Below are 24,781 nucleotides of genomic sequence, written 5' to 3' on the forward strand. Positions count from 1 at the left end.
TGCAGCTCCTCTAGGCACTGACTCTTCCTTCTTCTCATAATAGCCAACTGACTGCAGTCCCCCCTCAATCAACCAATCCACTCTTTTATAACACTCTTCTTATTGGCTACAGCTGCAGCCTGTTAAAGTCAGGCCTGTTCCCAATCTCTAATAATTGGCTCTGCTGCAATTCCTTAAGGGGTAAGATTGCTTTCTATACTACCTTTATTTTCTTATATTGTATCCCCCTACACTCTGCTGCCATTAGTAAGATTATCTGGCCTGGAGCACTGGTACAGATAAGGCTCTCAGGGTGAACAGAAACAGATCAGCTGATAAGGAGTATGGAACCTTTGCTTTATTCAAACAAAGTATCTTTAGCTTACTCCTAATCATCAAGAAAGCTTTTTAAGAAGTGAGCCCTTCAAGTCCTATAGCCTGAGCTCTTCAAGTCCTGTAGCCTGTCCTATTGAAAAATGAAGTGAAAAGCAGAGGGGAAAAAAGGTGGGGAAGGAAGAAAAACAGATGGGAGGTTTCTAATTGGAAGAAAGAGCTTTTGACTCTTGGAACATTTTGTTTGCATTCCATATCTAAAAATTTTACATTTGCATTTGTGCACTATTCCTGATGATTAAGCAATTAAAATTCATGGGAAGTACCCCATTCTACTGGTTTAGGTTCACGTAAGTTAAACTTCTGCAGGTCATTTTGTCACTTGATACAAACTTTTCAAGTAACTTTAAAACTTGGCCTGACTTCACAAACATCTTCTAAACCATCATGTCCATTTATAAAAGTAGTTTATCTGTGTTTCAGGTTAAATCAAACTTAAACAAATGTGCTTGTGGATATTGCTGTGGCAAGTGGAACCTATACCATATAACAATCAATTATATACTCATTTCACTTACATCCCAGGTCAATATATTCCTGTATATACTATAAAAAAAAGGCTTTTAGCTAGATCTCTCAGAAGCATGTTTATAGATAACTATTGTCCGAAGCCTGAGTATAAGATTTATATATATTAAAGCTGTATCCTGCCTATCCTCTCTAAGGCCTGTTTTGTCAGGCAGTAAAGAATTAGGCCTCTCAACTGAAAAGCTGAAAATTACCTAGTTATTTTCATTTGCATGCCAGATTATTATATTTTACAGCAATTCAAGGTTTTTCTGTTCAGATATATGCTAATTTCAGCATTAGATTTGGTACAGACCTGTTTGTGGAGGAGACCTGATTAGGGAGGGTAACTGGGTAGGATACATCTCAGGACTTCAATTAACACCACAACTGTCTCATGTACCTTTTAACAACTAAATTATTCAGTCTTGAAAAATATCTTTCTTCTTCTAATATATCAGAAAGCATTGAAAATTTTACTAAACTTTTCCTTAAAACTAGAATGCTGTTGTCCTTTTCCCCTCCAATCCTTTCAGAACTCACATAAAAAAATTACATCCATCATGGGAAGGGGACATGGCAATAAATAAAAGCAAAACTTAATTTGTGTGTAGCTGATGTATTCCTCACTTTCAGCATTAAAGAAAGCAAATATGCCAAGTATGTAATATTTTAATGATCAGGACTACTTAAACAACTTCACAGTAAGAAATCAAGGCCAAAACTGAAGATCATAAAATTTTGTTTAGACCCGAACATTAACAGTACCACCTGACAGGTAATGATCATTTTTTGATACAAAAGTGCTTCAGAATTAACAGCAGCAATTTGAATATATGATGTAAAGAACTTCAGCTAAAGTGCGTCACTCAGCTGCTTTGGTATCTGGGTAACCTCCTGGTACATAGCTTTTTTTGTAATTTTCAGACATCAAATAATGAAAGTAGTATGTAGTATTTTAAATCTCAAAGATTGCATACATTTAGGAGACCTACATTCAGGAAACTGCTACTTTGCAATAAGCCCTACAATAATTAAGTACTAAATACCAAAGTGGCCCAGAATCACAAACTTTCAAACTGTTACCAAGCACACACTGGTACTAGGCATTAATTATTATGAGTTTTAGTCTTTGTAATTAGCAGCAGTCACAGAGAAACAGATTACAAACCAGCAACTTTTACAAATCAGTAAGTTAAAAATAATAAAGGGTAATACAGGTTCGTGTTCACTTCATTTACTAATTTAAATTGTTTGCTCACTATGCTTTTCTCTCTAGCAATATATTGGCATAATAAAGTATTCATGTTTAATAAACATTCTAATTGTAGTAAATAAAACATTTTTAATGCAGCAGTAAAAAATACTCAAATAAATATAGCAGTGTAGTTTGTTGTAGGTCAGTGCTAGTGAATGCTGTAGCAGTGAAATTTACTATGTGATATCTATTGCTCTGGAAAAAATATTTGAATGTTGACTAAATAAAAACATCTGTAACTCATTTTATGGTCAGTGTTACACTAGTAGTTATAAGAAAATAAGATATATGTGTTTCATATGACTTGCAATCGATTTAGTGTTTTTTCCAAATGTAAATAAAATTCCGTCAAGTTTGAAGTAGACAGATTTTCAGGTTACACAAAAACCCTTGAGACAGTTTTTTCCATGCTTTCATAAAATTTTACATAGTCACAGAATCATTTAGATTGGAAAGGACCTTGAAGTCCAGCCTTTGACTTATCACCGCTGCGTCCAGCAGACCATGGTCCCCTCCAGGGACAGTGACTCCACCATCTCCCTGGACAGCCCATTGCAATATTTGACAACCTTTTCAGTGAAGAAATGTTTCCAAATTCAGGTCCAGCCTGAACCTCTCCTAGCACAGTTTAAGACTGTGTCCTCTCATCCTGTCACTGGTTGCCTGGGAGAAGAGGCTGACCCCACCTGGCTACAACCTCCTTTCAGGGAGTTGTAGAGAGCGATTAGATGACATATAATTTAACAATCACAACAGGAAACATTATGGAATGGCATAAATGATATTGCAAGTGCATGACAAATAGGAACTCAGTTAATGATGTAAACTGAAACACAGTTCTTGGCTCATACAGTGTTTGAGTTTCTTATGTTAAGCATCAGTCATTGCTGGCTGGTTACTACTAATTGAGCATAAGTGCAAAGATATCATAATGTCAACTTCTGGATTTCCCTAATCAGCTCTGCTAAAAACCTATTGCTGTGTCCAGTTTGTTTCCTTTCAAGGTCCTTTCCTCAAAGTTTGTTGTAAATTCAAATGCAAAAAAACTCCAAAGCAATGGAAGAAATGTGCTGCTTCTGCTATTGCAGGTCAATTGTTATCCTTTCATTGCAAGGTCCAGCAGGTGCACATTGCTGCTTCTACACCATTACTTTGTATACCAGCATGCTGGGCTCATTTTAGCTATAAATAAGCACATAACATTTAATCAACAGAAGTTAATAACTTGCATTATCTAGATTTAGAATTATAAAATTTCCATAGCATACCCTTATTTTTACTTAGGTAGTCAATTCAGACATTCTGTTAACAATTTTCTAAAAGATCCTACTTATTAAAAATATCAACAAACAAAAATACACATCTTGGAAATATTTAAAAACATTTCCACATTTACCTCTTCCTCCTCTTACTGTAACATCATGCATTAGGATGATAAGCACTAGTTTTGAGTACAAAAATAGCTGAGTTAAATGATCCAGTCATTTATGTGTTACTTGATCTTGTGACACTGCTTTACCTCCATTTGTTTGCCTTTGACAACTAAATACATCTGGATTATTTATAAATATTGAGGGTTGTATCCTTGTGCTGTACAGAGGTGACAAAAGCAGCAACCCCATCAGAATTACAAAAACATTTCACTTCACTCAGTGTGCAGCTTCTTATGTGGTAAATTCTGAGTTGTCTCAATGGTTACTGCTTTCAATACACTGTGGTTCACAGAATTGGAAAGGGCCCACAAGGATCAAAGTCCAGCTCCTGGCCCTGCAGAGGACACCCCAGAGTCACACCTTGTGCTTGAGAGCACTGTCCAAAAGCTTCTTGAGCTCTGTCAGGCTGGTGCTGTGAGCCCTGCCCTGGGGAGTGTTCCAGTGCCCAAACACCCTCTGGGTGAGGAACCTTTTCCAGATATCCCCTGGCACAACTTCATGAAGAAATGGCCAACAGGACTTTCAGCTAAGATGCTAAGAGCAGGCTGATGAATTCCTGCAATTTTACACAGTATTGATTACAAATGCTAAGTAATCCTGTTGTATTATATGAGGAACAAAAGTGACTTTTAGCTACAAAAGTAGACTTAAATAGGAAAAATTACTGAGCCAAGTTGTTTGAAACTGGAACGCTTTCACTGCCTGTGATGGCTTCCTGAACAACACAGAAGGCTTAGGTTATGTGTGATCAGCAACTTGGCCATAACAAGTAATAAAAATAAAATTAACTAAGAAATGCAGGTGCTTAGGTTTTAGAGGACAGACATAAACCACATAAATTTATCAATTTTAAACCAGACAATTTCTGTCTCCTACCACAATTTATTCCTGTCTGCTTTTTTACTCAGATGAATTCCTTCTGTGATTAGAATGACAAAATACTTCCACATTAATGAGCTAATTAGCTTAATTGCATAATTTTGCTGTATTTTTAATCTCATGTGGCATCTCTAGCAGATATAATTACTAAGTCACAATTACAGGATTCTGTTACATTTTTTCCTTCTTTGGAACATGTTTTTGTTCTGGAGATTTGCTTGCATAAACTGTCTTGTTAGTCCTTTGTTGCTTTGAACGCTAAAAATTAAAATTAATCTCCAAACAATAGAGAAGACCAGAAAGCTTAAAAGTCCAGATTTTTTTTATTCAAGAGGTAAGATATTGTACATATCCCCACTATTTGTCAGACATCTGCAGCCTGATACTTCAAGCTGAAGGTTCCAGTTTTATTGAACTATGAACAAAACCATTAGTGACTCTGTTTATGCTGTTTTCTTCAAGGTCCAACCTTGTCCAGTACTTACCATAAGAAAGCATTAAAGTCTGATGATTTTCTAAATACATTAAGGTCTATAAGAGTTTCATGCCCAAAACTGAATGGAATAATACAGCCAAGCAAAACAGTTGAGATTATCTTCAAGCATGTGCTGAAACAGGCCAGACCCTGAAGAGGTATAATTCAGCAAATTTCTTTACTGGGTTATTTTATGCCTGCTGACAGTATAATGCAATTTTAGCAATTTAACAGAATTTAAAAGAATGTTAATTAACAAGGACCTGTCTTACTGATTTAAGGTCAATAAAATGGGTATCTGAAAGACCTGGAAATGAGGGAAGCTGACTGAAAGACTCAACTCATTTTTTTCTCCCCTCTCCCTTCCAATAAATGACCTGATTCAGACTGATTTTGATCTTTCTCAGAATATATTTATGCATCTGATGCTTATTCATTAAGTCAGACTTCTCTGAAAAATCAAACCAGTTCCCTAGTTAGATTTAATCTTTAACTCTATTAATAAGCAGAGTCCATAAAATGCCTCTATTTCAATTCAAGACAGAAATTTCAATTAGCAAGTTAAGAACTGAATTGACATTGAAATATTAGTATGCATTTTTAAGTTTAATGCTATTTCATTGGAAGTGCAGATTTTATAATAAAACACAATTCAGCATAAAATAAACTTTTTATAGAAATGCTGCATATGAAGAAAGTCACCTCTGTTTTATTATTAACCTCCAATTTCACTTATAATATAGAATGACAAATTGTACTTGAATAATTGGGTGAAAAAGTGAAATCTGGTAATGTTTGATGAATTCCTACATTTTTATTATTACCCCTCCAAACTATACCACTGTTCTCTAAATAAGCTCATGCAAAAAAATTAGTACCAAAAATAATTACACAGTTCTCAAGTATCATAAAACCAGAAATTTGACAGCTATTTGTTGAATGTGATAGCCCATTATCTTTATTTTTGATAGGATGTGAACATCCAAATTCATGGTGCCTTGGAAAAAACAATTGCCAAAGACATCCAAGTTTATTTAAATGTGTACTTTCTGAACAACTTCTCAATATTTTTTTCATTTCTACTTCATATATAGCATAAAAATGCTGTTTTTAAAAGTTATGCAATTCCATGAAAATTTTCCATAAATTCAATATGAAGTATTAGACAATTCATTTTATTTGAAGGGACATGTAGATTATACATGACCTAACTGGGGAAATCACATCAGCAACAATAAATTCTGTTTGTAAAACATTAAAAATATTTTTTTACGTTTTCACCCTCAAAGTGAGAGCCTGGCTATGATTGAAACATATTTCAGCTGTAGAGGTGCGCATCATTACATTCTTATCTGGGGTTGCACATGTTGGTCCATTTCCAAAGAGTCCCAGTTTGTTCAGATGAGGGGGATGATCCCTTAGATTTAAAAAAATAAAATAGTGGAAGCATCTGGATTTAGTACCAAAAGCCAACATGCTGCTACTTCTTCTCAAAAAACTAAAAACATGGGCATAGGAAAGATTTTTGTCCTTGTAGTTTCTAAAGAGAGTTCTTGTTTAATTAACTTGATACAATATTTCTGCTTTCACCATCAGTTTGTCAAAGATCATCTCATGGATATTTTCCTTCACTAGAAATGGGAAATCTCATCTAACAATGGCCTTCCACAGCAACTCCATCTTTCCAGTGCTTTCCAGTGCATTGCCCACGCTTTTTAAAATTACAAGCACAACCACCATTAAATACACCTTATCATACAAGAAACAACTTACTTTTTATTACTCTTTTCCAGTTTTCTTTCCCATGGGCCTGTTTTTTGAGAAATTCAACCAGAAGATGTAATTTTTAGTAACTCAGTCTTTGCTGCCACATGAGGAAGATCACAGTGTTGTAACTTTGAAAGTGAGTGCTTTGCTTGATGTGGAATACAACTGAATCTCTTTGTCACCCTTAGACATGACAGATTAACAACAGAAAGTTGGTCAAAACTTTTGACTTACCTAAGTGCTAAGTGAGCCTCACTTTCATGGGTTTTCTGCAGGCAAAATGTTTCTTTAGTTTGTTGTTTGCTTGGGTTTTGTTTTTTGTTTTTTGTTTTTTTTTTTCCCTAACTGGTTATGTTGTAATAATGCCATTTCTCTGTTTATTCAAGCATCGATGCACAACTGATAAAAAAGTTGAGGCAGACACAATTACTGCCTATGTAATCCTGTCTTTAAATTAATTGAAAAAATGAATTTCTCAAACTCTAGTACTCAAAGAAAAACCAATTCAAAACATGATATTTGGCTATCGAATTCCTAATGGATATGCATGAAAGAAAAGCAGCAAAAGCAGTAACTTAACTCAGAACTTGCACACAAAGTAAGTCCTCTCTTCCCACCTTTTCTTTCCTATGCTCCACATCTCACCAGTAGTCAGGTAGTAGAATACTATTCCCTGAACATGGCATCAATTTACTGATTCTTTGATCATACACAAGACTTTCCACACAAATGATCCCAGATTAGGATGAGAAAGCCAAAAGGGAGTCTCTAGAAAGCACTGATGTGTCTTATAATTTCCTGGAGTATTACTATGTGAAAGTTTTCAAATTAGGTGCCAAGTTGATAATTTCTTTTACCATGAATAAAAGGGCAAGGACTACAGTCAGGGCAGGTTTACATGCAATAACAATCAGATCTGATTGTTATTAATTTGATGCTTAATAGTATGAAGTGCTTGAAGAGAAACTTTAAAGAGGACTTTCTAGAATTTACCTAACATTTCTGTGCTGATTCAAAAGAAAGCACAAAAAAGTTTTATAAACTGAAGAGCTGGGCAACTATGTCCAAAGTTTCTAAACAGATGGAAAAGTTGTCCACACAGTGAGAAACCGATAGGAATGGCAGCACTACATTAGGAAGGAATAATCAAATGTCTGTATTTCATGTGTCTGCAGAACATGACAAAAAGGTGCTTTGAGGGGAAAACAAAAGCAATTCTCAACAGAGCTGATCTCTGTGCATACCAAGATTACAGGGCATTGGCAAAAAAGAAATAAAATTGGGCAGTAAAAAGAGACGGCGATTATTAAAACTAAGAAATATTCAAATGGATGTGGTAAAATTTAGACAGATTCTGGATGTGTGGGTCAAAAGCAATAGTCTGAAGAGGATGCCAGGATTACAGCCTTGAGTGAAAAGAGTCATTATAATGTTATCAGTTCTATCTACTTATTCTACACTGAAACAGAGAACAGACAATGCAAAAAAAAGCATTTTGAAATCAAGACACATTTTCATTGAGAAACTAAAAAATAGAAAATGAAGATATTTGTTTGTGTACAGAGGCCATAGTACCATTAGCCACTGTTACACAGGTGCAGGTATTCTATCATACGGTGCCTTAAGCATCAACCAGTTCTGGGAGAGGCAGGAGGTTCAACAGAACCAAGGGCTGGGTCCTGCACTTCTACCACAAGAATCCCCTGCAGTTCCAGGCCTCTCCATCCTTCCTTCAGGGCTCTGTGTGAGGCTCCAGATCCCTCCTGTGCCAGGGGCACTTGCTCCAGCCAGTGCAGCCACCAAGGCCTGGAGCACATCTCTGGCATTGCTGGGCAGCATCAAGCAGGGCTCCCTTCACTGAGCAGCATTGTTGTATCTGGGCCCACACTGTGCTCCAACTCCCAAGATCCCAGGGACATGAAAGAATAAGCAGCCCCTTGGCATGGCTAAAAAGTTGACTAGCACTCATGGGCAAAGCCTCTTCTTCTGCCTAAAGGCAACTTACAAGGAAATGCCAGCCTTCTCAGAGAAGGGAAGGACATGAGAGAGCAAATGCCAACAAGGATTTTAAGCTGTGCCAAGGAACATTTGGGTGGAACATTAGGAAGAGCTTTTGCCCAGAGAAGGGCAAAATACATTGGAATGGGCTGCCTGGGGCAGTAGTGCAGTTCCCTTTGTGGGAGCAGTTCAAGGAAAGAGTGGGTGTGGCACTCAGTGCTTGGCGGGAGCTGCCATGTTGGGGATGGGTCCCCAGCTGGGCTCAGTGATCCCACAGGGCTCTCCCAAGCCAATTGATTTTGCCATTCTGTGACACCGCAGCCTCTGGGGCCAGCATGGTGGCTGGGAACTGTCCCCAGGCTGTCACTGTGCCCAAAGCACGAGCAGAAGTTGGCACGGAGAGACGGCCAGGGTGTGTGCTCAGTGGCAGCTCAACCTACAGCAGCAGCATGGCTGGCCACGGCTCCCAGTGGCTTCTGAGAGTCTACGTGCTCCTGATGCTGGTCCAGCCCCTCAGCCATTCCAGCCATCCTGAGGGGGACATGGGCACCTTGGGCCAGGGAGCCGCAGGCCATGGGCCCTAAGACGACCCCCTTGTGCATCATGGCAGCAGATTCTTTGTTGGATTTAGTCCTGGAGCTGCTGCTGACAGAAATTGTCCTCAGGTTCTGCCTTGGCAGAAGGCTCTGGAGATGCTGGGGAGAGGTGAGGGAGAGGTGTCAGGCAGGTGGGATGGTGGCATGGGTGAGGAGGAAACAAGGCCTCGGATCAAGCTGGGGTCAGGCAAGGCATGAGAGGTCCCATGGAGGAGAAAAGCTGGGCAGATCTGAAGCTTCCTGGCTGGACCTCTTGGGCAGCACTCAGCCCAAGGCCGCAAGGCAGAGGGGGTTTCAGGCCCTGGGTGAGGAATCAGGGCCAGGGGCTGAGCCCCAGGGACACCAGGCTGAGCTGGCCAGGGCCCTTCTTCCTGCAGCCTCAGCTCAGGACAGCCCAGCCAGGCCAGAGTGTCTCCAGGGGTGTCCAAAGGCATCCCAAGAGGGCTCAGCCCCACGCTCTCTGTGTTCTGTGTCTTGCAGGCGAAGCGCCAGAGCCCCTCGGTCTCTGCAGGGCCGTGCTGCAGGTGGGAACGCGGCTGCTGCCAGGAGCTGCTGAGGCACAACCGTGCCCTGATGCGGCTGTGCCTGCGCCACCGCTCTCTACAGAGGCACAAGAGAGCGCCAAGAGGGGGCCTTTGGAAGAGGAGGAGACTGCGCTTCTCCCCTCAGCTCTGAGGTCCCCAGCTCCAGCTCGCCTCTCAGCTGGCACAGCACTGCAAGGGGATGTGTGAGCAGCACTCAGCCCAGGTACTGGGACATCCCCCACCACAGGTTTTAGTGAAAATTCTGTTTGTTAGCCATATCTTAGTCATAGGTTCCCAGCAATGTTTTGCCTTAGAAGGTGAAGTTTTTTCAGAGTTCTAGTTGTAAGAAATTGACCCTTTTTAGGTATAAGGTTGTCCCCATGTAGAGTTCTCACCTCCTAGTTTTCAATTGTTAGAATAATCCACTTGAATAAATTTCAGCTTTTCTACACCTTGCTGTGTTATTTTCTTAATATTTCATCCTTTATGAATATAAAGGTCCTTCACTGGATGAAGGAGTACCTTGCTTTTTTCTGAGAAATGCTGATATTGATGGCTTACCCATTTCTGCCAATCCTATAAGCAAAGACTACAAATCAGCTTTTCAATTTCAAAAACTACTCCTTCAAGTTTTACACATCAGTTTTATTATTGGCAATGTTCTGAAGTGATACCAAACCAGTACAGAAAACAAGGATGAAGATAATCAGCAGTTGAAACCACCCGATAAACGACATTTTAAATTTAGTTTAAGGTCTCTCGGTGCAAGTTTGAGTGTGTAAATGGGGACATTCACACAGAAGCACTACCAGTTGGTAGGTTTGGCCTTTCCAGTGAGTTTCCTTTTTATTTTTTTCTTTCACCAAATTAAGGAAAAAACAAACATTTCTCTTTTTAGGGAGAAAAAAGACAAGGCTGGTTTTTAAGAAGGCATTTTATTCTGCCTGTATAATAACCCATTGGAGAAAATGTGAGCTTTTAGCAGAATGCCACTGTGCTGTTGCAGTTGTTCTACCACTGTGATGAATAACAGGCAGGTCTGTCAAACTTCTGTAGTTCATCCTATGTGAGGGTCATTGACCACTTATCACTGTAGGGATCACTGGGAATAATGACACTGGAAAATGTGGAGGTAGCTGGATAAATAAATACTTGCAATTTCCTTAGCCAGAAAAAAACCCTAACCAAACCTTCAAAACAATGCTATTAAAATAGTTGTCCTCTGAATTAGGAGAATTTAAATTAACTGTTTTATGACTGCTTTTGGTTCATATTCTTATGTTAAATATTGTTATTTCTATCCAAAATATTCATCATTATTATGCTTTTCTGAAGTGAGTTACAAAGTAATATACACCCATCTTCCCAAAATCTGATTTTAAGTGTTTGCAAGTTTAATCAGCAAAAGGAGCTTCACATGTCTCAGGATCAACAGAAACTAACAAACACAACTTGACAACATATATTAAATTGTCAATAAAGTCAGTAAATATTTTCCACTGTAGAGATAGATACCACCAGTCTATGAATTTTGCTAGTATAGATTTAATGAAGAAAAAGTAAGTCTTTACTGCCAAAACAGTTATGAGTTGTTCTATTCTACTGCCAGTATGCTGTGGGTATAAACACCATATTTTCATAGTCTCATCCATGAAGAATTCCACTTTAAAATTAGGTCTGGGTTTGAGTTTGACCAAACAAATGAAAATTCTCTATTAAAATACAGTGATGGCAACAGGGTCAGTCTTTGCAATGAAAGTCTAAGATTTAAAAATATTTTCCTGATCAGATCTCCAGGGCTGAGTATACATGGTTATTGTGGTGGCTTGGCCCTTGCTGGCAGCCAAACTTTCTGACATTGGCTCATTCCCTCTGCTCAGGAGGAAAAGGAGAAAATAAGAAAAGCAGGAACAAGAAAGTTGCCTCAGCATAAAGACAGCGAGGCCACTGATGAATCAGACTTAACTTGGAAAATCTTATTTATCATTATTTAAAATGAGTATTTAATTATATTAGTATTTATTATTATTAGATAGTCAGAGACAGCCAACCTGACTCAAATCACTGAGCCACCCATCTTGTTTTGGTACTGAAACTGGAGTATGATCAAAAAAAAATTACATTCCCCTGACATAACTGTCTTCAATTTTAATAAAACAATATGTTTTTCTGTATTTGTTTAAGAAATAGCTAATAAGGAAGTTATTTCCTTATTCTAAAAATTATTCTGTTACAAGGAGCAACTTAGTTAATGCTATTCTAATTTACAACAGACACTAAAGTACTCAAACCAAGTTTTCTTTATACTGAAATTCATTATTAGATTGGAAACTCGTCAAGAAAGGGTCCTATAATGTGGTAGGAAGAGTGTTGTTAGGCAACAGAGACATTACTAAAGACCAACTATATTCCTATTACATTTTGGAATGTATACATTTCTTCAGCACACAGATCACTGAAATTAAAGCTAATTAATTAATGATAAATGATTTGGAAAAAAGATGGGAAGGTGGTAAAGTATACTTAATATACTTTAATACAAAGTTAATACAAAGTTACTGACTGAGAGAATGTGCTTACAGCCTCACAGCACTGACTTCATAGGCAGGTGAAATTTACTGTAGATAACTGTAATGTAAACACAGAAAAAAACCCTAATCTTACCTATAAAATTATCTAGTGGATGTAGATGTTAACAATCAGAACACAGGGCCTGGGATCTATATACTTAACACTGTGAAAACAGTGTTCAATGCTCAACAGAACCACTTTCAACAATGCTTAGTTTATCTGCTGTATCACTTCCCTAGCAAAGCAAAACAAATGAGAGACAGGAATTATAAGGGAAGAAACCATTATTTGGACTGGGCTTCTGTCTTGAATACTGGGTATAACTCCTGGTCTTCTCTGCTCCAAAAGCATATAGTTGCTCAAAAAAAAAAACAGTAACATGAAAAGAATCTGAAAAAAATATGCCCAAACTCTTCATCTTAGAAAATAAATGCAAGATGGAGGAAAGATATAAAATCATGAATTGAAGAGTCAAGGTGATTAGAGAGCAACTGTTCATTGTTTCTATCAAAATGAGAAGAATATCAATTAAGACAGGTAGGAAACTTTAAAAAAACAACCATATTTCACACTTGTGTAGTCAAGCTGCATTGAGTAGGGACATTTTCTTGTACTACTCTGCAGATGCTAAAAGCCTATGTGGACTTAAATAAATTAAAAAAAAAAAAAAGACTGGGCAAATTTTTGAATTAAAAACCTACCAAGAACTGTGAAGAATAAGACACCACTTCTGATTCAGAAAGTGCTGAAGCCACAGATGGTTGCATCCATGGTATTTAGGGTTCATGTGATGTCCTGTCTCTGTAGTCTTCCTTAGGCACTTCCCAGTCTCCACTGCTGCAAATATACCCAAAGGTGTTTACACCAGTGAATTATTTCTGGAATGCATTTATTTATAGCTGAATACAAGGGAATAAAAAAAAAAAGAATATGCATAAAAGCAAGGTATTTCTCAGCCTTAAAAGCATTTACAAGTATACTTGATTGTGTTGCAGTTGATATCACTAACATATGAATACAAGACAATATAAGAATATAATCCCAAAGGAACTACACATTTTCCTTTTTCAAAAACATTTTAGAACCAATATGATGGCACAGAATCTTTGTTAAGTGTACCAAGTCAGGAGAGAATTTTTTTCCCTTTGGAAAAAGAGTGAAGGGGTACTTCTAACAGAGAAAGATGGACTATGGTATTAAAATTCCACCAGATTGATCTGCCTTTTAAAAAATAAATCATTACTTATTTCCCTGCCATGTACAGGAGGGAAATTTACCATTGCAAATGACTGTATTTGCCATTGCATAGTGCATTTTCTGTCAGGAATCACACTTGATGATTTCTGTTCATGGCCAGCTTTCAGGCCCGTGTCCTGCAGCAGCACTTCCTGCCACCCCACAGCTTTCACAAACCAGCTGCTACACGGGGGCTGCTCACAGCGAGGGAATTACAAGCAATGGCACCAAATAATTTCAAGAGCTCCTTGTTTCAATAAAAAAGGCAAAAAAGTGCAACCACTGACTTACCCAAACTGATTTCTGAACCAGTGTAAGTAAAGCAGTACAATATTATGTGGAAACATGGCTCAAAGGACTTTTGTTCTAAGTAACAAGGTAAACATGCACAATTATAATAAATTTAGAAGTGCTTAGCAGTTACTTTTCCAGAAAAAACCAAACAGAATAAATGAGCAAAGGTATTACTCAAAATCCCATTAGCTGCCTGTTTTCCCTTACAGCAGTCTAAACACTTCCAACGATCTGTTCCAAAATTATTATTTTGATCCATTCCAAAGGTATTAGCTGTGCAAATAAACCTGGTCGTGCAATGAGGTCTAGTCCATAACTCAGTTAACGAGGGCGGGAAAAAAACCAAAAAAGGTAGATAATTACTCTAATCCATACTTACTTCTCAGGTATTAAAAAAAAAAAAAAAAAAAAAAACCAACAAAAGGAATAAAAGGGAAAAAGTGATGCTCCTCAGAGGGAAAACACTTCGATACTCTGCGTGTGCTTTATACCCGTACGAACAACTTCTCCGCGGCACCTCGAAGCTAGATGACAAGAATAAAGCACAAAGTCGCGCCGGTTCAGCGTTCCTGCCCCTCCACCGCTTCCTCATCGTCCCTCGCCGCGGCTGCGGCGCCGGGCGGGGGCCGGCCCGAGCCCCGCACGGGGGGCCGCTGGGTACACACAGACATACAGATTTATATTTTAAAAAAGATCGCGGGAAGTGCGGCTCGCGGGGCCCGGGGGAGGAGGGAAGGCGGGCAGGGAGGGGAGGCGGAGGGGAGCTGTTCCCCGCCTCACTCCCACCCCCGCTGGCTCCGCCGCGGCCGCTGCCGCCGCTGGGCGCTGGGAGGCGGCAGCGAGTGCCCGCCGCCGGAGCCGTTTGAGGAACGCGAGCGGGCGAGCCAGACTTTTACCTTTTCTCTCTTTTTCCCGTCCTCACCCACCATGCCGCGGACGCCGCTGCCCGCGGGGGACGAGCGGCGGCTCAGCCCGGCTCCCTTCTCTTGAAGGGATGCGGGAGGCGCGGCCGGGACGCAGCTAGCGCGACCCGCGCCTCTCCGCCGTCCTCCCCCTGCCGCGTCCCCGACCACCATGAGGGAAGAGCGAGAAGCTGCGGCGGCGGCCGCCTCCCCCCCCGGGGCCGGCAGAGCCCCGCAGCACTGCCCGCAGCCGGACGGCGGCGGGGCGGCCGCCCCCGCGGCGCTGCCCGGCGGCGCGGAGAGCCTGCGGAACGGATACGTGAAGAGCTGCGCGACCCCCCTGCGGCAGGACCCCCCGAAGAGCTTCCTCTCCTTGCTGCTCTTTCCCACCGCCTCCTCCTCCCGGGCTCGGCTCGCCCTGGGCGTCCTGGCCGCCGCTGCCCTCTCGCTCCTGGCCTTTCCCGGCCGGGGCAGCGCCCGGGAGCAGCAGGACGGGAGCAGCTGGCGGAGCCCGCGGCCGCTGCACGCCTTGCTGTGCCTGACCCGCTTCCTCAGCCCCCTCTTCAGCATCGCCTGTGCCTTCTTCTTCCTCACCTGCTACCTGGTCGGCAGCCGGCGCGGGGAGCACGGCGGCGGCACGACCCGCTGGTGGCTGCTGGCGCTGCCCCTGTGCTGCTACTCGGGGGACTTCGTGGCGCTGCAGTGGCTGCTGCCCGCGGAGGGGCACGAAGAGGAGCCGCGGATGTTCCTAGGAAGGCTCCTGACGGTGCTGGTCTCGGTGGCAGCGCTGACCCTGCCGCAGAGCTCCCTGAAGTTGCGCCGGAGCCTCCTCGTCTTGGTGTTCTGCAGCCTGGTGTGGCTGGTGTCGCTGAGCAGCCTCCAGGCGCTGCCCCCAGCGCTCGGCCCGCTGCTGGCCGGCACGGTCGGGGTGGCAGGCTGCCTCCTGGCACTCTGTGCCGGGGAGCACGGCATCTTCTCGGCGCAGAGCCGAGGAGCGCACCACCAGCATCACCGCCACCCACGGCTCCCCAGCGTGGAGGAAAAAGTGCCTGTGATAAGACCCAGGAGGAGATCTAGCTGCGTGTCCCTAGGGGAAACTTCGGTCAGCTACTACGGCAGCTGCAAAATGTTTAGGAGACCCTCGTTGCCTTGCATTTCCAGAGAGCAGGTAGGTTTCTCCGAAACTTGAAGGAGAAACTTTCGGAGGAGTGAGTGAGCGCCACTCCATAGCTTTTCCTGACTGCTGTGTGTGTCTGTGCTGGATGTCTGCTCACTAACAAACTCCTGCTAGAGGAATGGAGGAGAATGTTAGTCCCTTAGTGGGTTTCTCAGCTCGGTTCTGCAGAATCGATATAACCCTTTATTTCTGCGTGGGTGATAAATCATAATAATGTATTTGCTGTAGGACAGAAGGCTCGCTCGCTTTTTTATGCATTCTCAATTATTAAACAGCCGTTCTTATTGATTAGAGCAAAACCTCAAGCCAGTCAGCTTCAGCTTTCAGTAACCGTGTTATTTTGGTTTTTTTTCCGAAGCCCCCCACCGTCTGGCAGCCTTTCCGAGAGAAAGAAACCACAGCTTTCTAAGCTGCCCGGCACTTCTGGTTCTTCCCGCTTTCTATCGACAAAACCATTACCAAGAGCTAAAGAAATACCAGGTTTTGAGGGATATTATTTATCGAGCGTTGGCGTTGTTTGAGTGGCAGCTGTCCTTCTGCCCTGCAGATTACTGTCGTTTGTTCCTCTCTCTCCCTTTCTCTCACCCTCTGCTCCTCGCTCCACCTAAGTTAACGTTAGTTTTGGGTTGATGGGTTTTAAGAAACTTCTTTTTACTGAAGAGAGAGCTGTTCAGTAGGGGCTGGAGGGATGCCCGAAACGCTCAGTTTTCTTGAATGGAACTCTGTTGGTTTCTACCTCCCGGAAAACTTTTCAATGAGTCTTGTTTTTTGTAGCGTAAACCCCCGTGCGTGTGGGGGAGTTTGTTTTTATTTGGGCACTTGCACGTCAACTGCAGGAACATCGAGTTGTGTTGGAACTGGCCCGAGGCTGCTGCAAGTGGATTATCAGCCCGTTGTAGGAGGGAGAATGAGGGGAGTGTATTTAATAAACGTGCAAGTGAGCAGTTTCTGCGAAGTGATTGTTGCTGCAGAATCCCACGTCTGTTACTGTCGTGGCTGAAACTCATCGGTGCCAAATGAAATTTTCTAGTTTTTCCTTGACATTTGTTCTATAATGCAGGTCTTGTGATTGACTGTGAATTAGGTCTGATGAAATACGAAGTGAATTTGAAACGGTGGAGTGGTTTTCGAGCATTTCAGCCCCTGAGTTTGCCCAGCAGAATTAATACAGTAATTGTTTACAGTGATTAATACAGTAATTGTTTCTGCATAAAAGGTTAAAATGCAAGTATGCTGTGACAGTCCTCAGAAATAACTCATTCAGTACGTTGCAGATTATCTAATGCATACAATGAAAGAAACATTAAAATATTTTACTAGCAGTTAAGATACGTAGGGACTATCATATAATAATTTACTTTCTCTGTTCCTTTCTGGATAGTAAATGCTCTCTTTTGCTGACACATTTGTCTGTGGCGCAGAAATCTCAGAAAATGTGATTTCATTAACCTTTCAAGATGATAGAAGATATTTGTTCATATGCAAGTTACTAAAAGCTTCCTTTGACGTTCGGCTCACTTCTTAAAGGCATGTGCATATTTCAAGTTAGGGCATTCATTATTCTTCAAGTAACATCATAAATGTCAGCTATAACTAAATACGTGGAATTTATTGGCAATGCTTAAATCATACATGTTCATAATAAAATGTAACTTTTTGGTAGACTTCCAGGATTTGATATCTTTGTTATCACTAGATGTGAACAACAAAGAGATATGAAGTTCTTAATTTTCCTAATAATCTATTATGCTTTACAATAAATATTTGTGCTTTGTTAAGCACGGTTTAAATGAGATCCACAGATACATGTTCTCTGCTCTATTTTATAGGCAATTTTACAAGGCTAACACAGGTTAAATCCTCTGATCTCCTGTCTAACTTGGAGAGAGATCAGACGTTGCAGAGCTGATAAAACATCAATTGTTTGGGCAGGGGTAGGGAGAAGTAAATCCATAATGTGTGACTTTATTTGAATAAACAGTACAAGGTTTTTATATTGCCTCCTTGAAACTGAAGGAATGTGTATACTTAATGCTTTTCAGAGAGCATCTATTGCGTGGTTTTTCTTGAAGGACTGATTACACATTTTGCAAGTCTTTATAAAGCAGTACAGTGGTTTTTTTTTCCCCAATATTAATATTTCAAGGAGTTGAATGAACATTGTTAGGAAGATGCTGCTGGTCCACCATGACAGAAATACTTTAATGAATGAGAGATAAGTTAGTATTCTGATTCTATTAGGTGTATTTTGTGTGATTGTCACAAACTTCTTATATGTAGAAGAAGTTTATGTCAAGTATAGAATAGCAGGTCAGTAGTGTACTCCAAGGATCATCTGGTTGTACCTTTCTTGGCAAAATCACTGTCTAGACAAGTTGGCCCAGCACCCTGTCCTGCTAAATCTTAAACTTGTCTAATGTTGGGGAATCCATTACTTCTCTGGGGAGATTAGTCCAGTGACTGATTGTTTTTTATTTTTTTTTTTACAATAAGAACAATCTCATTTTGTGTAGATTTTAGTTATTATTTGATAAAAGTAGAGAATGTTAGTATTGACCTTAAATTTTCAGTAACGTGTTGATTTGAAGTTTTATGTGCTATCTACTTAAGTATACAAGAAAATAATGACATTTATTTGACTGGATGTTTTTCTTTTTTTTTTAAGCCAACAGTTCCAAGGGGTCTGTGTGCATAGAGGGGTGGGAACAGGATGGGATACTAACACACAGGGGAATGTACAACCAGCAGCACATGCACACAGAAATTGGATGGAACGATCATTTTTTTTCTGGAGTACAAGTGGAAAGAGGCCCTGTAAGCATGATCCTGTAAAAGCTTGCAAATTTGAGTAATCCTCATGACGAATACGTAGGTATTGCTTTCTGGACTTCAACAGGTGCAGTAACTATAAGGCTGGGAAGTTGATAAAATTAGATTATTCTTGCCATTTATATGAGTATCTATATCTACTTTAGCAATCAAAGTGTCTAAATTCGTGCTGTGTGTGTCTCTTCTGCAGTGCATATGTCTAGCAACATAGTTTGAGGTGGGAGGAAAGAAACTTGAACAGATTATGTCTTTATGTTTTTATGTAAATATACTTAAATGCCAATATCAAAATATATAAATACACATTTTGGGAAACAATACGACTCAAATTACAGCTAAAAATTTTGCAAAGGCAATGCCTTTTCTGAATTCTACTACATTAACACTTCTGCCAATAGAAATTGATATGATTTTAGCAGTAAACAGGCTGTTTGTATTCTTACTTCAATATTCATCTCAGACCCAGAGAGGAATTGCAGTAAGACTGCAGTATTGATTGGTATTTCAAACTTTGTGTAGGTCATATTTTGACTGCATGTATTAATTGGATGGTAATCTGTTAGCTCTACCTATTGCTGCTGATATCAAAGGGTTTATCTTTATTGACTGTTGCACATTTAGCACCTCATTTTATATATTTTTTTGTCTGAAAGCCAAATCAGGAAATCTAAAAGGTGCTTGTCAATACTGCAGATCTTGTAAACACCATGCCCTGAAAAATATGATAGTAAGACTTTTTTTTTTTCTTTAACTTGATAGTGGACATGTATATGAGAGCAAACACGTATGTGTAGGAAATCTTACATAGGAGCTTCTCAGAATCCAGAAAGAATATTCATATTTTTCCTTGAGTAAAGAATAGGCCTTGCTATTTAAATACACATGATACATGTCCCAAACAGTCTGCAAACAGAGCTGACACACACTTTTTCTGGTTATCTGACTGGGTTCAAACACATAGGAAAGCTGGGATATTTCATGGACAAAGACTGCTTTCATGTTGCACTCTGTTAATTACAGGAAGAATTGTCTTGTGATTAGGGTTGGATTGACCACCACCTCTCCCCAGTTTCTGTTCCAAGCTATCTCATACCTTTGATGTATTACCTTAGGAACATCAGGACTTGATTTCAGGAGTCTGAAATATTTGTGTAGCTTGAAATTAATGCAGTTCCTTATTTGCTCATGAAATTTACATCTGCGTCTGTTACCTATTTGTGAAACAAATTACACTTTGTCCTTAAGTTTTCAGGGCATAAACTTCCTAGTGCAGAAGCTGTCTGTTAATGTGTATTTTATAATCTGATACTGAAACAGATTTTTAGTATCTGTTACACTCAGATGCTGTTTGCAACCCAGAAACAGGTGAACCTTTACCTGTTGAGTGCAGCCAGTAACAAAATACAATTCTCCTTGCTGTGTGTTTAACAAACCAGCTTTTTGCTGTTTGAAGTTTCCCCCTCACGATTCCAGTGACTGTTACCACAGCTTTACCTGCATGGCAAGATGTGTTTCTGTTGTTCACCGAATCTTCCTCTCTCTGGGGTTTGTCTTATGGGGACAAAGTCAAGGTAGCCGTGTGTGTTGAGCTGTGGATGGAATCAGTTCCAATGGGATGCAGCTGAGTGTGAGGAATATGCAAAGAGAAGGATGCCATGGTGAAAGAAACAGACTTGGAAAACTCTGCAACCGTATTTTGGATGAGTAGCATTCTGTTGTTTCTGTCTGGTTCTCTCTAACACTGGCAAAATATATTGAGCTAGATGAAATGTAAAATGAGAAGTAAAAGTTGGTCAAAGTTCCATCTGTCTCTTTCTTTCTCTGTCTCTTTCTCTGTCTCTTTCTCTTTCTCTGTCTCTTTCTCTGTCTCTGTCTCTTTCTCTGTCTCTGTCTCTTTCTCTGTCTCTGTCTCTTTCTCTGTCTCTTTCTCTGTCTCTTTCTCTGTCTCTTTCTCTGTCTCTTTCTCTGTCTCTTTCTCTGTCTCTTTCTCTGTCTCTTTCTCTGTCTCTTTCTCTGTCTCTTTCTCTGTCTCTTTCTCTGTCTCTTTCTCTGTCTCTGTCTCTGTCTCTGTCTCTTTCTCTGTCTCTTTCTCTGTCTCTTTCTCTGTCTCTTTCTCTGTCTCTTTCTCTGTCTCTTTCTCTGTCTCTTTCTCTGTCTCTTTCTCTGTCTCTTTCTCTGTCTCTTTCTCTGTCTCTTTCTCTGTCTCTTTCTCTGTCTCTTTCTCTGTCTCTCTTGTAGTATTATGCCACAGAGAAAGGCTGATTGAATCATGGTTTGCCCTTAGAGAGGTCAGAGTTTAAGATGTTATCCTCTGGCACAGTTTCACCTGGGACCACCGAGAATGACAAAGAAGGGTTTTAGGAAGACTGAGTGCACTTAAGAGCTCTGTTAGCTAAGTTTAGCTTAAGCTGGCTTTTAGATATCTGAGACTTGGTGGCACTTTATATTCTGCATAAGTAAAAGCAGGCAAGAGTGTCTCGGAGCTGTCTGTGTAGTAAAGGAGTTTGACTGTTGCTTCAGGTGTGTTTTCCTGGAAGGAAAATATAAGTGGAGAAAGGAAGGAGATCAAAGACCACTGCTGTGGAAATGCTGGAGAAATTTGTTGGAAGGCGAGGGAAGCATGTTACAGAGTATGGGTAGGAAAGAAATGAAAGAAGCTGTGAGACAGTTCCAGCAACTGCATGATTGACTGTGTTGAAGAAAAATAGCAGAATAAATTGCATAAAGTACTAATATTCAGCTTGGACCAGGAAGATGTTTTAAATTTAGGAAAGAAACTTGTAGAGATGAGAAACAAAAGGTGCCCAGAAGAGTCTCTAGAATGAAGAAGAGGGGCAGCTTCCATGCTGGGGTTTGTGAACAGTGTATTCTGGGAGGTTAAATATGAAACGGAGGAGAATGGCAAGAAGTTTGGTATATTTTCCTGAGAAAAACTCATATTTTGACACAATGTATATGTCTGTGCATGTATATGCCTGATAGTACTATTCTAATAATTGAACTTGAGCAATGGAACTGATTGTAGTACATTGGCCTTACAGGATCAAATCCCAGCAAATTTTATGAAAAGAACATGAGTGGGAAGTGAGGAAACCCTATGGAATATGCAGGGCAAGTCTGCAATGTGAGCTGAGCTCTCAGAATCCCCATGACAGTCTCATGTCCCGAGTGAACACCAGAATGATGCAGGTGGGGTGGGGAGTCTGTCACAGCCTGGGCCCTATGTGACATTTGGTTGGAAATTTGTATTTCTAAAAAAAGCTTTTTAAGTCCTGTTTTGCTTTTCTGATACTTTAAAATGAAGACTTCATGCAGCCTTACCACCCTCAAAAGAAATCACTGAACAAAGCCAAATACAACTATTAGATGATACCAGTTGCTGAAGATGGGAAAGAGTAAATCTTGTACTTTTGTGCAAAGATTGGGGATTACAGGCAGAGAAACTGGGGGATGTACTGTTCTATTGTTGATGTAAAAACTTCTGGAGGAAAACAGATGAGAAACTTGTGTCTGCCAAAAGAGAAAAGAGAGGACAGAGCACAGAAGGCTACAGACATAGAATATTTTGCTGGAATCTCACCGGTTTTTCAGGATAAAACTATGTGGAGAGCAAGCTGAAAGAATAGTTGAAGATGAGAATAAAAGAGAGTGAAAGGAAATGTTGAATTTCAGCATGTCCTTTCCAGTGGCTGAAAACAATGCTTTACAAGATGCAGTGACACTACAGAATAAATTTTAATGGTGAAAACAAAAAGGGACTTTCCTGCAACTCAATAGGAGAAATGAAAATTTAAGGTTACAGCTAGGGCTTGTATTGGTCAGGGCAAACTGTGCAATGTCTGAGTAATTGTTACTGAGGCATAAAAAGGATCAATAACTTCAAGAATCCAGTGACAGTAAAATTGTGCTAGAGCCTTCAAAACAGACAGGAGCCATGGATGTCAAAAAATGAGAGTTCACAGGGTAACAAGTAAACTGGCAGATGATGATATTTGGGGAAGTGTTACCGATATTTGTGAAAGAAATAGGTCAGGGGACTCTGTGCTTAAGGAAGACCAGAGAAGTGAATGGCCTTATTGATGAGTGTGGCAAAACAAACTGTTCTAGGAACTGGAAGGGCCATAACAAGGCATGACTGCTGAAACAAAATGTCAACTTCCAGAGCAGTTTTGTATTTGAAAATGGATCATTCAGCTGGAGAAGGATATCATTTATATCAATACGGGCAGCTAGTGAGGACTAAGTTTTGATGTGTTGGGCCATCCTCACTTTTTCACACAGATCCTTTGTATGTGGCACATTCCTTTGAAACAAGTGCAAATTTATTGGGAGAGGGCCAGACCAGGGCACAGATACCCAAGCAGTTTTTTTATATCCCCCTATTTGTTTGATAGTTCAATATTTATGAAAAACAGTGCAGTTATGCAGAACATTTGTGACCACCAGTGTTCACTTCAGTTTGTACAGGCGTGTGTGAAAAAACCTGGCATATTTCCAATTCAATGTCTGATCAAATGGTAATGTTGACAAGTTTTGTTAACCAGTATTGAGTTGCCAACCTTAATGTCCCTTTATGCAAGCCCAAATCCCTTCGCTAAGTTAAAGGCATGTTTGCAGCAAATGTTCCATTTGTTGTTCATTTGATAAAGAAAAGTTTGTTTTATGGAATATGAAAATTATATTTTCCATCTATAATTTATATTTTTAAGTTATTCAAGATACTGTAAAAAGGGTACCATATGAGCCTGTATTTGAGTGCTTTGGATTTGGCTTTGAGAGGTCTTCCCTCTTTTATGAGGAAAATCCCAGGCCTCCTGGTATGAATTATCATTACAGGTATGTTGGTTTAGCTGTATCCATGCTGATGATGGTCACAGAAATAGGAATGGGGTTTAATTTGGGGTGAGTTCACTCATTATGGCCAGAGCAGCCAGTGCTGCTCCCCCACCCCAGAGGAGCTGTACCTCTGAGGAGTGGTGATACAGCAAGCCTGTGTCACACCTGCCTGTTAATATCCACTGCCAGGATGCTTTTGTCAGCAAAGCTCAGAATATAGAATCAACTTTTAGAAAAGTTTGTGAAAACTTAAGTTACCAGAGGGAAATTTCATCAGTTTTATTGAAATAACAGCTTCATTATGACTCCCTGCATAGGCACTATGGTATTAGCATGTCTCTTTAACCTTCATTACTGGTCATGCTTCATTTGTTTTTGATTAATTAATGCCCTTTAACAAGATAGGAGCTAAATTAAAGGGTAAAAAAGACATTCTTTTACTAGGCTTAATGTCTGCATGACTTTTTTTCTGCTGTGATTTAAAACTAAAGGCTTGTGTTTCCATTTAGGGTCTTTTTATTTTTTTGTAGAGTCAGTTGATATTGCATGTTCAATCACAACATATTTATTTTTTTCCTCCTAAGTATTGTTGTGTGATACCTGTTTGCCACTTCAAGAATATAATTTTGTTCTTTCTGCCTAGTAGATTCTTTTAAAAGAATTCTAAATTTCTGAGTACTCTAAAGTTACTAATTTAAGAAGTACAGGGCTTTTAAAGGAGTTTTTTTCTTAGTACCTTCTGGCTGTCCAGAAGAGTTCCATCCTTTCACAGAAGTTGTTGATACACCTCCTGTTTTTCAGTATGTGATGACTGCTCAACAGTGGCTCTCAGATACCTCATTATCTCCTCTGTGAGGTCTGTGGGGTTGCCAGGGAACCCCACATCCCTGCTCTATAGGCAGGGATGGCCTCTCAGCTGGGCTTGTACCTCTCAAAGTGAGCTGACTCTTTGTGAGCTTTCTCTGAGGCAGGGATAGATCTATGTATTCATAGGATGTCATGAGTAGTTAATGAAACCCAGTGTCCTGTGTGGTTTAATGATGCTGACTTAAAAAAAAAAAGTGTTTTGAAAGAACTCTTAAGTGATTATTATGTTGATTATTGTTCACAGTGGCCTTCATTTCGTT

General features: G+C 40.3%; 1 protein-coding gene and 1 long non-coding RNA gene across 2 annotated transcripts in view; one reads left to right on the top strand and one right to left on the bottom strand.

Moving 5' to 3' along the window:
- Nucleotides 1-10,725: 10,725 nt before the first annotated feature.
- Nucleotides 10,726-14,220, bottom strand: LOC136557751 (uncharacterized). The gene is made up of 2 exons (XR_010783791.1): nt 13,082-14,220; nt 10,726-10,926 (listed from the first exon to the last, which is right to left on the bottom strand). It is a non-coding gene; the product is annotated as an uncharacterized lncRNA (long non-coding RNA).
- Nucleotides 14,221-14,984: 764 nt separating this feature from the next.
- The window catches only part of PDE3B (phosphodiesterase 3B), an 82,752-nt gene continuing 72,955 nt past the window's right edge, over nt 14,985-24,781 (top strand). The window contains exon 1 of the mRNA XM_066551881.1: nt 14,985-15,980. Coding sequence (XP_066407978.1) covers nt 14,985-15,980 — 996 coding nt within the window. The remainder of the gene's footprint in view (nt 15,981-24,781) is intronic.

This window comes from Molothrus aeneus, chromosome 6, assembly GCF_037042795.1.
Source record: "Molothrus aeneus isolate 106 chromosome 6, BPBGC_Maene_1.0, whole genome shotgun sequence".
Lineage (NCBI taxonomy): Eukaryota > Metazoa > Chordata > Aves > Passeriformes > Icteridae > Molothrus > Molothrus aeneus.